We start from the raw sequence: 15731 nt of genomic DNA, 5'->3' as shown, positions 1-15731 counted from the left end.
GAAATGAAGGCAATGCGCATCATCACTCCAACTGACTCTGACAGGTGAGGTAAAACACTGTTTTAGGACTACCAGAGTTACTCTGGTAAAAAAAAAAATCCTTATCTTTATAAAACATGTTCTGATCGTAAAATAACGTATTAGCATTAAAGAAAATAATAATAGCAGCCTTTTTCTGTACCCCTATATCTGTATAGCAAACACATTAGCCAATCTGACAAGGATAAAGAAATGCATGTTGGTGTCATAGCATGTCGCCGGCATATCGCAATCTCTCTCTAAGCTTGTCATGTATTGTCATGTTGTGTCTTGTTTCTGTCCTTTCCCTTCACCCTGTCTCCCTCTGCTGGTCGTTATTAGGTTACCTTTTCTCCCCCTCTTTCCCCCAGCTGTTCCTTGTCTCCTCCTAACTACCTCGTCACCCCTTTTCCCACCTGTTCCCTTTTTCCCTCTGATTAGTCCTCTATATCTCTCTCTGTTTTTGTTCCTGTCTTTGTCGGATTCTTGTTTGTGTTATTCATGCCTGAACCGGACTATCGTCATGTTTGCTGCAACCTTGTCCTGTCCTGTCGGAATCTGCCGGTCCATCTGAGCCTACGTTTGTTTTGTTATTAAAGAAGCTCTGTTTACGTTAATTCGCTTTTGGGTCCTCATTCACGCACCGTAACAAAGCTTCCTTCATAGAAATTTTTTTCTAGATGAATATCATACAGTGGACAAATAAGCCTATAGGAAAGGCTCTACGCATGCAATGGCCTGATGCATTTAGTGCTTACATTTTTGACAGCTGAACTGTGAGGTGGACAGTTATTGTTTTAGGAAAGTAAACACCAATAAAACAATAGGCAACACACCCAGCACCCCTACTTCCCAAGGCTAGCATGGTATAGATCTCCAATAACTCTGAGTGATGCTGAGTGATGCTGAATATCTCCATACTACTGCTTCAACAGACTTGTAGAGGTGCAAGGTGAGAAAGGGGAAAGGGGATTTTTACAGTGCCCTTCGGAAAGTATTCAGACCACTTCACTTTTTTTATGTTACAGCCTAATTCTAAAATTGATTAAATTGTTTTTTTACACCTTTTTTTTTTTTACCCCTATACCCAATACCCCGTAATGACAAAGCAAAAACAGGTTTTTAGAAATTGTTTCAAAATTATTAAAAATAAAAACTGAAATATCACATTTACATAAGAATTCAATATTCACATTTACTCAGTACTTTGTTGAAGCACCTTTGACAGCGATTACAGCATCAAGTCTTCTTGGGTATGATGCTACAAGCCTGTGTGTTCACGGTTGTTGTCCTGTTGGAAGATGAACCTTCACCCCAGTCTGAGGTCCTGAGCGCTCTGGAGCAGGTTTTCATCAAGGCTCTCTCTGTACATTGCTCCGTTCATCTTTGCCTCAATCCTGACTAGTCTCCCAGTCCCTACCTGCAGAAAAACATCCCCACAACATGATGCTGCCACCACCATGGTTCACCGTAGGGATTGTGCCAGGTTTCCTCCAGACGTGACACTTGACATTCAGGCCAATGAATTCAATCTTGGTTTCATCAGACCAGAGAATCTTGTTTCTCATAGTCTGAGAGTTTTAAGGTGCCTTTTGGAAAACTCCAAGCGGGGTGTTGTGCCTTTTACAGATGAGTGGTTTCCATCTGTCCAATCTACCATAAAGGCCTGATTGGTGGAGTGCTACGCTGCAGAGGTGGTTGTCCTTATGGAAGTTTCTCCTATTTCCACAGAGGAACTCTAGAGCTCTGTCCGAGTGACCATCGGGATCTTGGTCACCCCCCTGATCAAGGCCCTTCTCACCCGATTGCTCAGTTTGGCCGGGCGGCAAGCTCTAGAAAGAGTCTTGGTGTTTCCAAACTTCTTCCATTTAAGAATGATGGAGGCCACTGTGTTCTTGGGGACCTTCAATGCGGCAAACATTGTTTGGTACCCTTCCCCAGATCTGTGTCTCGACACAATCCTGTCTCAGAGCTCTAAGGACAATTCCTTCAACTTCATGGCTAGGTTTTTGCTCTGACATGCACTGTCAACTGTGGGACCTTATATAGACAGGTGTGTGCCTTTCAAAATCATGTCCAATCAATTGAATTTACCACAGGTAGACTCCAATCAAGATGTAGAAACATCTCAAGGATGATCAATGGAAACAGGATGCACCTGAGCTCAATTTCGAGTCTCATAAGAAACGGTCTGAATACTTATGTAAATAAGGTATTTCTATTATTCATTTTAATACATTTGCTTACATTTCTAAAAAACTGTTTTCGCTTTGTCATTATGGGGTATTGTGTGTAGATTGCAGAGTTTTTTACTATTTTTTTAATCAATTTTTAGAATGAGGCTGTAATTAATTAATTAATTAATGATTTTAACTTCATTATTTCAATACAATACAAAGAAATCTAGGTCCGATATTTGTTTTTGCAGTGCTGCTTCGTCAACAAAACAAAAACAATAACAACGATCGTGTGGCGGACAGTGGCGCTGTGTTTGGTATTTCCAATAGTGGTCTTATGTTCGGGGTACGCATATTGTTTAACAACAAAAAAGAACCTTGTGGAGAGATGTGAACCATCATGGGAAACAGTATCTCCTCTCTTCCTTGTACTCTAAGAGGTGAGATAGGGGCTTAGAGGGATGATGCAACCACAAGCTGAGAACCACCCCCTCCACCCCTCACTCCATCCTCTCTACGCAGCAGTGGAAGGTTATCATTCGTGTGAATGAGTGGTTCGGCCCATAAGCTGTTCCATTCACATGTACCGATACTTTTACCTTTGGTGTTTGTTCCTCTCTCCTTTCACATAGACAGACTCAAACCTAGGCTGAAGATAACAAAGGTTAAGACGAGAGGATTCTAATATCCCATAACTTACTGCAAAAATGCGGAAGAATTCTAAGAAATGGGACTAGCGATGCTAGTTAGCATCGGCGCCGGTCCCATGAATCTGTTCATTTTCAAAAGCTTCCCCAATGAATTATTAGGTTGTCCTAACCTGGGTATCTTCAACCTAGGGACAAATTAGGCTACCTCTTCCTTTTCAGGTACATATCTCTGGACTATTCCATAGTTATTTGCTTCATAATGTTTATGTTCAGGTGTTAAATTGTCTGTATATGTGGATTCAAATCGGACAGTTAGATAGGAAGAAAATATATGTTGTATACAGCTTAAAAAAACATCCATTGTGAAGAAGGACATAGTATATCCTAATTTATCTCAGTCATGTAGCAACCTCCTGTTATCCAATCAAAATGAAATCCATCCTCTGTCGCCATAAGCTTCCATCCCTACCGTACAATATTATACATAGAAATGACATGATGGAGAGAGCTAGCAAAACAACAATCCACTTGTTCAGCCAAAGCAATAGGTCTGTGATGATGGGAAGTGGAAAAAATCCCAGAGATTAGCAGAGAGTGATATTGATACGAGTCAGAGATTCCAGAGCCTGAGCTCACAGGCAGCGTCGTACGACACTAGCGTGTTTGGCTGCCAGGGGGCCGAGCCAACACTCCCCGCCTCAGCCAACACATTCTATTCTGCCTGAGCCTGGCTCTGCTTTTCAAGACCTCACTATTGCTCTCTAATTGGCTGAAATGAGAGGAGAGCAGCTTGCAGCTATGAGGAATGTTCTGATTGGAATAATACAACTAGGATTTCCTCTCTGGCTCTTTGACACAAGTCATTCAAAACAACCTTTCGGAAAGAAGTCCGGAAGCGTTATAGTTCAACTAAAATGGAGAACTCGAAAGAATTGACGGTCTTGAAAAGAAACACAATTGAAATGTCCATCTACCGCACCAAGCAGAACAAAACCCACAAAAAACTTCAACAGAGTTGTCTTTCAGTCACACACTCAGGCCTAAACACTGGGTAAGGTGCTTAATAACTGGTGGGCAACAACAACAGCACATTTGCTTCATTCAAGTCAGGGCTGCATTCTTCTCGCCACCCACCAAGCTACTGTGAGGCTGCCTGCCCTGCGTGGTGAGAAGAGAGGCAGTGAGGGAGGGAAGGCTGTTCTCTACAAAGTGAGGGCCTGCCTTTGGGCTGACATGCCCTGATTGAACGCGTTGGTTGGCCCCAGAGCTACACACACAGGCAGGGTCCTTTTGAAGGAGACGCGAGGAGGAGGAGGAGGAGGAGGATGGTGGCAGTATTTATAGACAAGTGATGGGCTGCCCTTGTTAACACACGGCCCACTGGGCCAGATGACAGAAGCACCGCCAAGGGTCACATGACCACATTACTCACTCCAGCGCCCAACAAGAGAAGAGGGACTGCCGCGCACAGAGAGCATAGTGAGAGAGGGAGGAAGGGAGCGGGAGAGAAAGACAGAGTGTTTGGAGAGAAAGCGAGAGGGAGGAGAGCGAGAGAGAGCATACTAGAGAGCACAACATGAGCTCAGCATAGTGCCCCAGTTCCTTACTGATGTACACAAACGTCCTATTTAGAAGACTTGCAAGCTGGCCTCATTTACTTAGAGGCCACATTATTATGATTTGTTGAATTTAATACGTTTCACCTTGGAGGAGATCTAACGGGGAGAAAAAAGTGTTGACAGACATTCATACATTTTTCAGGGCTTTTTGGAACACATTGAGGTAAATATTTATGAGAGACTATGTTTCCTTTTAGTGGTTTAAATTACACATCAGGTCGGGCCTAATGTTAGGTTCAGAAATGCCAGTAAAAGAATCAGTTCTGGTTAATAAGACAATACCTGCTGCATTTCCCCAATCAGGCCCTCACTATTTCCCAGACTTAAAACCTCCATCACCAGGGGCCCTCTCACACCTCAGAGCGGGAGACAGAGAGGTCATAGAGAGGGAGAGACAGAGAGGTCATAGAGAGGGAAAGAGAGAGAGGTCAAAGAGAGGGAGAGACAGAGAGGTCATAGAGAGGGAGAGACAGAGAGGTCATAGAGAGGGAGAGACAGAGAGGTCATAGAGAGGGAGAGACAGAGAGGTCATAAAGAGGGAGAGACAGAGAGGTCATTGAGAGGGAAAGAGAGCGAGGTCATAGAGAGGGAGAGACAGAGAGGTCATAGAGAGGGAGAGACAGAGAGGTCATAGAGAGGGAGAGACAGAGAGGTCAGAGAGGGAGAGACAGCGAGGTCATAGAGAGACAGAGAGGTCAGAGGGGGAGAGACAGAGAGGTCAGAGAGGGAGAGACAGAGAAGTCATAGAGAGGGAGAGACAGAGAGGTCATAGAGAGGGAGAGACAGAGAGGTCAGAGAGGGAGAGACAGAGAGGTCATAGAGAGACAGAGAGGTCAGAGAGAGGGAGAGACAGAGAGGTCATAGAGAGGGAGAGACAGAGAGGTCATAGAGAGGGAGAGACAGAGAGGTCATAGAGAGGGTATCTATGGAATGAAAGACCAGGAGATGGTAAAGGTGAGTAGGATGAGTCTAAGTGAGACAGAGAGAGACCAATATGTATGCTCATTTATTTTCCTTTATGTACTTTAACCATTTGCACATCGTTACAACACTGTATATATACAGTTGAAGTCTGAAGTTTACATACACTTAGGATGGAGTCATTAAAACTCATTTTTCAACCACTCCAGAAATGGAATGTTAACAAACTATAGTTTTGGAAAGTCGGTTAGGAAATCTACTTTGTGCATGACGCAAGTAATTTTTCCAACAATTGTTTACAGACAGATTATTTCACTTGTAATTTACTGTATCACAATTCCAGTGGGTCAGAAGTTTACATACACTAAGTTGACTGTACCTTTAAACAGCTTGGAAAATTCCAGAAAATGATGTCATGGCTCTAGAAGCTTCTGATAGGCTAATTGACATAATTTGAGTCAATTGGAGGTGTACCTATGGATGCATTTCAAGGCCTACCTTCAAACGCAATGCCTCTTTGCTTGACATCATGGGAAAATCAAAAGAAATCAGCCAAGAACTCAGAAAAACAATCATAGAGCTCCACAAGTCTGGTTCATCCTTGGGAGCAATTTCCAAACGCCTGAAGGTACCACATTCATCTGTACAAACAATAGTATGCAAGTATAAACGCCATGGGACCACGCAAACGTCATACTGCTCAGGAAAGAGACGTGTTCTGTCTCCTAGAGATGAACGTACTTTGGTGCGAAAAGTGCAAATCAATCCCAGAACAACAGCAAAGGACCTTGTGAAGATGCTGGAGGAAACAGGTACAAAAGTATCTATATCCACAGTAAAGCAAGTCCTATATCGACATAACCTGAAAGGCCGCCCAGCAAGGAAGAAGCCACTGCTCCAAATCCGCCCAAAAAAAGCCAGACTACGGTTTGCAACTGCACATGGGGACAAAGATTGTACTTTTTGGAGAAATGTCCTCTGATCTGATGAAACAAAAATAGAACTGTTTGGCCATAATTACCATCATTATGTTTGGAGGAAAAAGGGGAATGCTTGCAAGCCGAAGAACACCATCCCAACCGTGAAGCACGGGGGTGGCAGCATCATGTTGTGGGGGTGCTTTGCTGCAGGAGGGACTGGTGCACTTCACAAAATAGATGGCATCATGAGGTAGGAAAATTATGTGGATATATTGAAGCAACATCTCAAGTCATCAGTCAGGTCGCAAATGGGTCTTCCAAATGGACAATGACCCCAAGCATACTTTCAAAGTTGTGGCAACATTGCTTAAGGACAACAAAGTCAAGGTTTTGGAGTGGCCATCACAAAGCCCTGACCTCAATCCTATAGAAAATTTGTGGGCAGAACTGAAAAAGCTTGTGTGAGCAAGGAGGCCTACAAACCTGACTCCTTTACACCAGCTCTGTCAGGAGGAAATTCTAAAATGGGAAGCTTGTGGAAAGGCTACCTGAAACGTTTGACCCAAGATAAACAATTTGAAAGCAATGCTACCAAATACTGATTGAGTGTATGTAAACTTCTGACCGAATGGGAATGTAATGAAAGAAATAAAAGCTGAAATAAATCATTCTCTCCACTATTATTCTGACATTTCACATTTTTAAAATAAAGTGGTGATCCTAACTGACCTAAGACAGGGAAGTTTTACTAGGATTAAATGTCAGGAATTGTGAAAAACTGAGTTTAAATGTATTTGGCTAAATTGTATGTAAACTTCTGACTTCAACTGTATATAATATGACATTTGTAATGTCTTTATTATTTTGGAACTTCTGTGAGTGTAATGTTTACTGTTCATTTTTATTGTTTATTTCACTTTTGTATATTATCTACTTCATTTGCGTTGGCAATGTTAACATATCTTTCTCATGCCAATAAAGCCTTTGAATTGAAATGAATTTAATTGATAGAGGGAGTGAGAGAGAGAGAGAGAGAGAGAGAGAGATAGACAGACAGAGAAAGAGAGTGAGACAGAGAGAGAGAGACAGAGAGAGATAGAGAGAGAGAGAGAGAGAGAGAGAGAGAGAGAGAGAGAGAGAGCGAGAGAGAGAGTGAATATGATACAGAAACATACACACATGCACATACAAATGCACACAGAACAATGCAGAGTGACACTCTCCACATAAAAGGCTCCAGTAGAAGCAGGTGAGTGCTGGAATGGGATGCCCCCTCTCTTTCAACTTCCCCCACTTCAAAGCACCCCCATCTGGAGATGACACCAAGCCCTCAGCATCATACAAAAGGTGGTGGCACCAAAGAGACCCTTTGTGTTCTTTTTTTAAGCATTTAAAGTGCATGAAGCGAAAATACTGTACTTGAGTGTGTCCCAAAGACAGACCTGTTATGCAGTAGGATACTATTGTGGATACTCTGGGAACAAGCCAGAATTTCTCAATCAATCAATCAGATTTTATAAATGCCATTTTACATCAGGAGTTCTCACAAAGTGCTATACAGATACCCAGTCAAAATCCACCAAGAGGAAACAAAGCAGTTGCAGAAAAGGCAAGAACCTAGGAAGAAACCTAGAGAGGAACCAGGCTCTGAAGTGTGGCCAGTCCTCTTCTGGCTGTGATTATAAGAGTACATGGCCATTAAGGCCAGATCGTTCTTCAATTTATATTAGATAGATTAAACAGGATTGATGACAATTGACCTCTGGGATAAGTCATTTTCCATAGTATGTTATGTTCTAAACACATAAGTATTAAGGTTATAAAACAGAAGATAAAGGATATATATATATATATACATACAGGTCGTCATGGCAATCAATCAGGTGTGATCAAATCTTCTCATGACAGTTTCCCACAATCCAACACAGTTAATGACACACATAGGTGTTTAGAGTTGATATCCCACAACAGTTACATTATACTGCAGCTGTTTTGGTTGGATTAAGATGTTAGCCATCCCAAGTTCATTTATCTTCATTTAAGTGTGGTAATCCAAGCCTTAACAGGATGGTACAGGGGGAAAAAATACAGAGAGATTGTGGAACATATTGCTTACATGGGAACACACTCAATATATTTTATATAGAGTGCTAATTCTTGTTTTTTCTTACCGAGGTAAAGTATCTAATGTCAATGGCGAATAATTTTGCTTATTTTCACCAAACAATGTCTCAATACAAGTAAATTATCTTATTTCAAGGTATTTTTCAAGATACTTTAACTTACGGTAAAAAATCTTGAGACATTTTTTGAAATAAGATAAATTACTTGATTGATTAATTTAGCTTATTTTAACCCCAAAAAGATTTAATACAAGTAATTGATCTTATTTCAAGAAATTTCTCAAGATTTTTGTACCTTAATTGACCTTATTTTTTACCAATATATGTTTTTAGATATTTTTCTATATTTACCTTAATTTACCTTATTTTTTACCAATATATTTTTCAAGATGTTGAAAAATCCCTTTAAGTAAATTAATGTAAGATATTTACGCTTGCTTAAATTTCACTTTGTACAGTGGGGGGAAAGAGTTAACTAGAAGATAAGGTCCTCTCCTTCTCACCCCACCACCACCACCACACACCCCTAGCCCACCTCTCCCTATTTTCCCTCCTCCTCTTTCCTCTCCTCCTTTTTGTAATCATTGATGTGAGGTCTATTGTGTGAGCTGAGCTGAGCAGAACAGAGCTGAGCAGAGTGGAGGGAGTGTAGAGCTGCATGGCTTCAGCCTTGGGCTCTGTTATGGCCTGTCCACTGACCCACTTACCTGCCTTTTAAAGAGGTTTTAGGGTCACGGGTTCACAACTTGGTGACTCAACTGTGAACGGCGGGCGGCATCTCCTTTCAAAGTGCCCAAGCCTTCACCTCTACTGCTCCCCTCCCTTTCTCTATCTCCCTCTCTCCCCATGTCCCCTCTTTGACCAAACACCATCTCTCCCTCCTCTCTTCTCCGCAGCCCCATATCATCCCCCTATTCCCCCAGCCCCATATCATCCCCCCCTTTCCTCCTGCCCCATATCACCCCCCATTCCCCCAGCCCCATATCATCCCCCCATTCCCCCAGCCCCACATCATCCCCCCATTCCCCCAGCCCCACATCATCCCCCCATTCCCCCAGCCCCATATCACCCCCCCTTTCCTCCAGCCCCATATCATCCCCCCATTCCTCCAGGCCCATATCACCCCCCCATTCATCCAGCCCCATATCATCCCCCCATTCCTCCAGCCCCATATCATCCCCCCATTCCCCCAGCCCCATATCATCCCCCCATTCTTCCAGCCCCATATCATCCCCCCATTCCCCCAGCCCCATATCATCCCCCCATTCCTCCAGCCCCATATCATCCCCCCAGTCCCATATCATCCCCCCATTCCTCCAGCCCCATATCATCCCCCCATTCCTCCAGCCCCATATCATCCCCCCATTCCTCCAGCTCCATATCATCCCTCTATTCCTCCAGCCCAATAACATCCACCCATTCCCCCAGCCCCATATCATCCCCCCATTCCCCCAGCCCCATATCATCTTAATTTAAGGTTAGGATTAGGGTTAGCAGTGTGGTTAAGGTTAGGGTTAAGGTTATGTTTCAAATTTGATTTTATGACTTTGTGGCTGTGCTAGCTAGGGAACACTTTACAGAGCAGTCTCCAGAACAAGATTTATGATGAAAAACGCCAACCTGATTCCTCCAGCCCATCTAACCCCTCTCTACCCCCCCCCCTTTCCACAACGATTTCACCTCTCCTTCTCCTCCAGCCCTGTCTTACCCTTCTTTCCCTGAGCACCTTCCTCAGTACCTTTCACTATGTACCCACCACCACCCCTGCCACAGTGCTAATTAGCATAGTCTCCCAAGGCGGTGAGAACATGAGGTTTAATGAATGTAGGGGCCTCAGAGCAAGGTTAAGGCTGATGTTCAAGCTTCAGGTTACTCGCTGAATGTTTCGTTTGAAATATGCTCCTTGATAACGGAAATGCAAAACATGAACAGTGGTATGACAGTAATACTGCAGTAGATAATACACCTTGTTTGTCATCCTACCCTCTATTTAAACTTCATTACTTGATCCAACGCAAGAAATACAACATTCTGTCCTACCATTCCATGTCCACAGTCTGTCCCATCAGCCAAGGGCATGTGCTGTGTCCGACACCCTTTATGGTCCCCCTCAGCACTCGTACACCAAAGCCTCTTGCATTGTTTCTGTGTGGAGAGAGAGGAGGGGGTGGGGGGGGGGGGGGGGACAAAAATACATGCGGGAGAGAGAGAAACATGCGGGGGAAAGGGTGAAGAGAGAGACACATTGGAGAGATAATGGGAGAGACAGTGAGGAAGGAAGAATTAAACACTGTTGCAAAATCCCACTGCCCACTGCATGAGAATCATTCAACTGTTTAACACTAAACTATAAATCCCTAATACTGACAGTCAGACAGGAGACAGGAGACCTGTACTGTACCAGTGAAATGTGTAACAGACTTGCCACCTGGGCAGCTGTTACTGTCACTATAGATTAGCTACCCATGACTCCAGAAGTCTCCAACCAGACGAGAGCGGGCCGGGCCTACAGGGTAAGTGACCGGCAAAATAACCATTTCTTCATTCCCGCCGGATGTTCAACATGAGAACGTGTGCTGCTCTGAAGGAAATCAACCTGCCTCCCAGCAGTCTGTTAAACCTGAACAAAGCCAATTGTCTCATGAAACCACCAAAACTGGCCGTCATACAGACAGCTCATGAAAAACACTGACTGGGCCCTACAGTGTTGTCTATGTAACGTTATGACTTCATCATCTCAGCACCTTATCACAGACAAGACACATTAGAACCTTAGAAGCATATAACATCCTTCTCCAAGGGCGTTTGTTTGAGGGCACACTTTTTCTGTAGATAATAGAGGGATTAAGGGCACACCCCAAATGGCACCCTATTCCCTATATAATGCACTACTTTTGACCAAAGCCCTATGGAATTGCCTACACCCATAGGGAATTGGGTGCCACCCCGAGAGACACTTGGTTGAGAGGAACGGAATGCAACCTGGCTCACCATGTAAGGGCAGACCATGGAGCCGGGGCCAAACATGAGCTCACACTGCCGGTTGGCGTTGTAAACCTGACCAGGGAGGTGGTTGGGCAGCTCGTACGTCCTGCTCACTGGCTCGTCCAATAGGCACTCTCCATACCCTGTGCTGAAAGGTGGAAGGCAACACGCACACACACACACATTCACAAACAGGAAATAAACATGTGTAAAAGGTGTATTAAGGTGATCCGGATGTTCCTGCTCTGCTTCCTGCATCCTCACACCAAGAGCTTCCTGTCAAGATGCATACGATAGTCGTATGAGAGAAAGTAGCCGCTGTGTCATTTCTTTGACATTTAGAATTGGAAGTCAAACATCTCCAGGAGTGATGATATTCAGATGCACACAGCACCTTGTCCCATATGGGTGGTCTGCTTTGGTGTGTGGTGTTACCTAACAGTGAAACTGACACCACTTCCCCTCAGTGACCTGATACATTAGCTAACGCCGTCACCATCAAACCGGAGGCAGGCCCCATCACACACAGGGAATAAAGCAGACACAAAGTCCCAACCACATGTTTATTTAACAGACATTTCTCTGTGCTCAAAAAGAAAAACCCAGAGGATTTGAAGTACCTTCATTGAGTTAGCATAAATCAGGCTAGTTCACCAGAACTATTATAATGATAGATTGTGTGTCAGCCACACCCTACCCCTACAGCAACACAAAAAGACAACAGAGCACAGCTGGATAAAATGTACTGCATGCAGGGCTATTTACCCAAAACACTGAATGAAGCACTAAGCGTTAGACAATGTTAAAAGCATGGTCACAAAACCTAGTCAAACAGCCATTCACCAAATGTAAACCCTTCCTCAAAAGATCTTTCCTCTGTGTTTATTTTACGACACAAAACAGAAAAGAAACTGGGGATGAAACAGAGTAGCCTATAATGTGTGTAATTACATGACATGTCGACACTTCTCTTACAATTTGTACCCTGTGTTGAGCTCAGGCACCTGTTACATACAGACTACAGTGTGTGTGTGTGTGTGTACACTACGGTACACTACCAGCTGATATGAGGAGGACTGTAATTACCTGGGCTTATCTTGTGATACTGTTTCGGTTTTCCCTCATTTCTACACACACTGTAAAAAACCATTGGTTTTGTAGCCAGAAAAGACTACAAGTGCTTGGTGGAATGAGTTTGCCTACCAATGCGCAAGGGAAGAGACAAACGATGTAAGCTATGACGGGGTCAGTCAGTCCGTCAGGGCCATGAGAAGCAGAGAGAGAGAGAGAGAGAGAGAGACGCTATTAAAGCTATAAGGTCAGTGGTCTGTCTATCTGTCTTCTGAGTCCAGAAGAATGAGAAGAGATGATGCCCCATACTCAAGCTTCTTTCATCAGGTTGTCATTGTCTAATCAGAACTCCAGAAACCATATGGGCCTGTGATTAAAAACTGGACGGATAGGAGGGGAAAAAGCAGCAATTTTTCGATTCGGCACGCTGTTTTTTAGGGGACTGAGCAGAGCCCGAGACAGGTGATACGACTCCCTTCTGGCAACGACAGCGGTTCTACACGTGGCAGCCATTGGGAGGCTTTTTAAAAGTGAGTTTATTTAGAAAATGACTGATAGGTATCTCTCAGAGTTCGTCATAAGCTGCTCTCTAATGAGTTCCATAAAGGCAGACAGTTCCCTGTGAGCTGTTAGCCGCTACGAGGCTACTCATATGTCAGATTGATGATTGACGCATTGTATGAATGACACAGCACATCCCGGTTGCACAGTTGGATTAAACTCAATGCAAACAGTATTGGGGTGATTCCCCTTTTCATAGGGAGATATACAGTCAGGTCCAAAATGGCACCCTTGATAAAGATGAGCAGAAAAGACTGTATAAAATAAATAATACAAATATTGAGCCATTTTGAATTCTAAAAATAAATGGGAGGTATATTATTTTATACGAATACCATTATTCAGAGAGAGAGAGAGAGATTTGGTTTAACAACTAATATCTTTTTTCTCTCAAAAAGATAGGTGTCAAAATGATTGGCACCTCTGAAGATACTTATTAAATAAAATCAATCTAAATAAAATATGCATTTATATTCAACTTTTTTAAAGTTAATCTCAGTTTAAGGATCTGTATTGTGGCCTTCCATGCTTTACTGTTTCACTAGGGTATTAAAATGTGGTAACACATGACAAATCTGAAAAGAGACAAATGGTTGTTGACATCCATAAATCAGGCAATAAAGGTACAAAATAATACCTTAAAAAACAAATATAACACTTACCACTATTAGGGAAACAATTAAGAAGTCCAAAACCACCGAAACTTGCCTGGTATTGGACGCAAGTATATCTTGTCAAATCAAATGTAAAAAAATCTAATTTTATATGTCACATGCGCCGAATACAACGGGTGTAATGCTTGCTTACAGTCCCTTCCCAACGACGCAGAGTTTTTTTTTTTTTTATTATAAAAAGAAAAATAGTAACACAAGGAATAAAATACACAAGAATGGAGCTATATACAGGAAGTACCTGTACCAGTACCAGATCAATGTGCAGGCGTACTAGGTATTTGAGGTAGATATGTACATGAAGGCGGGGTAAAGTGACTAGGCATCATAGTAGTCAAATAAAGAACAGAGTAGCAGCAGCCAATGATGAGTGTAAAAGTGTGTGTGTATGTGTGTGTATGTGTGTGTGTGTGTGTGTATGTGTCTGTATGTGTGTGTGTGTATGTGTATGTGTCTGTATGTGTGTGTATGTGTCTGTATGTGTGTGTGTGTATGTGTATGTGTCTGTATGTGTGTGTATGTGTCTGTATGTGTGTGTGTGTGTCTGTGTGTGTGTGTGTGTGTGTGTGTGTGTGTGTGTGTGTCTGTGTGTGTGTGTGTGTGTGTGTGTGTGTGTGTGTGTGTGTGTGTGTGTGTGTGTGTGTGTGTGTGTGTGTGTGTGTGTGTGTGTGTGTGTGTGTGTGTCTGTATGTGTGTGTGTGTATGTGTCTGTATGTGTGTGTATGTGTATGTGTGTGTATGTGTCTGTATGTGTGTGTATGTGTCTGTGTGTGTGTGTGTGTGTGTGTGTTTATGTGTCTGTGTGTGTGTGTGTGTGTGTGTGTGTGTGTGTGTGTGTGTGTGTGTGTGTGTTGTGTCGGTATCCTGGTTGGCAGGGAGCTCGGCCCCCACGCACAGTGAGGAAGGTGGATCAGGAGGCAAAGAAAAGACCAAGGGCCAAAGTTGGGGTATTACAGAACTTTGTCGCATCTTCGGGTCACCAAGTCTCCAAACCTCTAAGCCAATAGCCTCTTTGGAAGGGTTGACAGAGAAAAGCCAGTATTGAGACCACAGGAGGCTGCTGAGGGGAGGACGGCTCATAATAACGGCTGTAACAGAGCAAATGGAGTGGCATCAAACACCTGTATTTGATACCATTCTACTCCTTCTGCTCCAGTCATTACCACGAGCCCGTTCTCCCTAATTAAGGTGCCACCAACAAATGTAAATACCTGAGTTTGTGCAACAGCATAGGCACTTTGATTGGAACCAGGGCTATGGACAGATGATTGACCACAAAATCAACCATTTGCAATGGCCATCTCAGAGTCCGGCCTTGAACCCCATTTAAAACCTGTAGATTGAATTGAAGATTAAATTTTATTAATCATCTTTTCTTTGGTATACCACATTGCTCAGTATTTGTATTGGTTATTTTATAAAGTATTTTTTCTCATCTTTATCAAGGGTGCCAATAATTGTGGACCTGACAGTACAACAGTCATTACCATTGTAACACTGAAATAACTGGAAAACTATGAATCATCAAAAGATCATTTTCACAGAAGACGCATTTTGAATTAATTGAGGATTTTTGTATACACTTTTTACCAAAACGTGAGAAAACTTTTTAACTGTTTTGGGTAGCGACTAGTGAGACATTTGATGTTTGTGTGTGGTTAGGATAATTCCCAACGTGTGCGCCTGGCATTGGAATGGAAAATGATAGCCTTGGCCTGTATTAATGATTATGTGGTCTCCACACAGGTGTACACATCAATTAGTGGGTGGCAACACCGAGAGATTAGAATTGGATCTTTATAGTTTAGTGGCTTATACCAGCTGGCGGGCTGCCAGGAGCGGAATGAATAGTGTCTTTATATCACGGTCTACACAAAATAACAACAAGAACACCGAAGACACTTTCCACTCAGCTCTCAGGTGTGCACACAACGGGAGTTCACATTATTACACATACAAAAACGAGGGGGGTTGGCTCCTGAAGAGGGATTGAAAGGTAGTGTGTTCCTCCATCT

The 15731-nt window shown here is 43.1% G+C and overlaps 1 protein-coding gene across 2 annotated transcripts in view; it reads right to left on the bottom strand.

The window, feature by feature from the left end:
- Positions 1-15731, bottom strand: part of LOC110493669 (A disintegrin and metalloproteinase with thrombospondin motifs 20) — a 128606-nt gene that overhangs the window by 71171 nt on the left and 41704 nt on the right. For both annotated transcript variants that reach the window (XM_036952909.1, XM_036952911.1), the window contains 2 exons: positions 11420-11561; positions 10469-10573 (listed from right to left, as the gene is read on the bottom strand). In XM_036952909.1, the coding sequence (XP_036808804.1) occupies positions 10469-10573; positions 11420-11561 (247 nt within the window). The remainder of the gene's footprint in view (positions 1-10468; positions 10574-11419; positions 11562-15731) is intronic.

Source organism: Oncorhynchus mykiss, chromosome 2 (genome assembly GCF_013265735.2).
Source record: "Oncorhynchus mykiss isolate Arlee chromosome 2, USDA_OmykA_1.1, whole genome shotgun sequence".
In the NCBI taxonomy this organism is placed as follows: domain Eukaryota; kingdom Metazoa; phylum Chordata; class Actinopteri; order Salmoniformes; family Salmonidae; genus Oncorhynchus; species Oncorhynchus mykiss.
The sequence above is the reverse complement of the archived record's forward strand: the minus strand, read 5'-3'. Positions and strand labels throughout refer to the sequence as shown.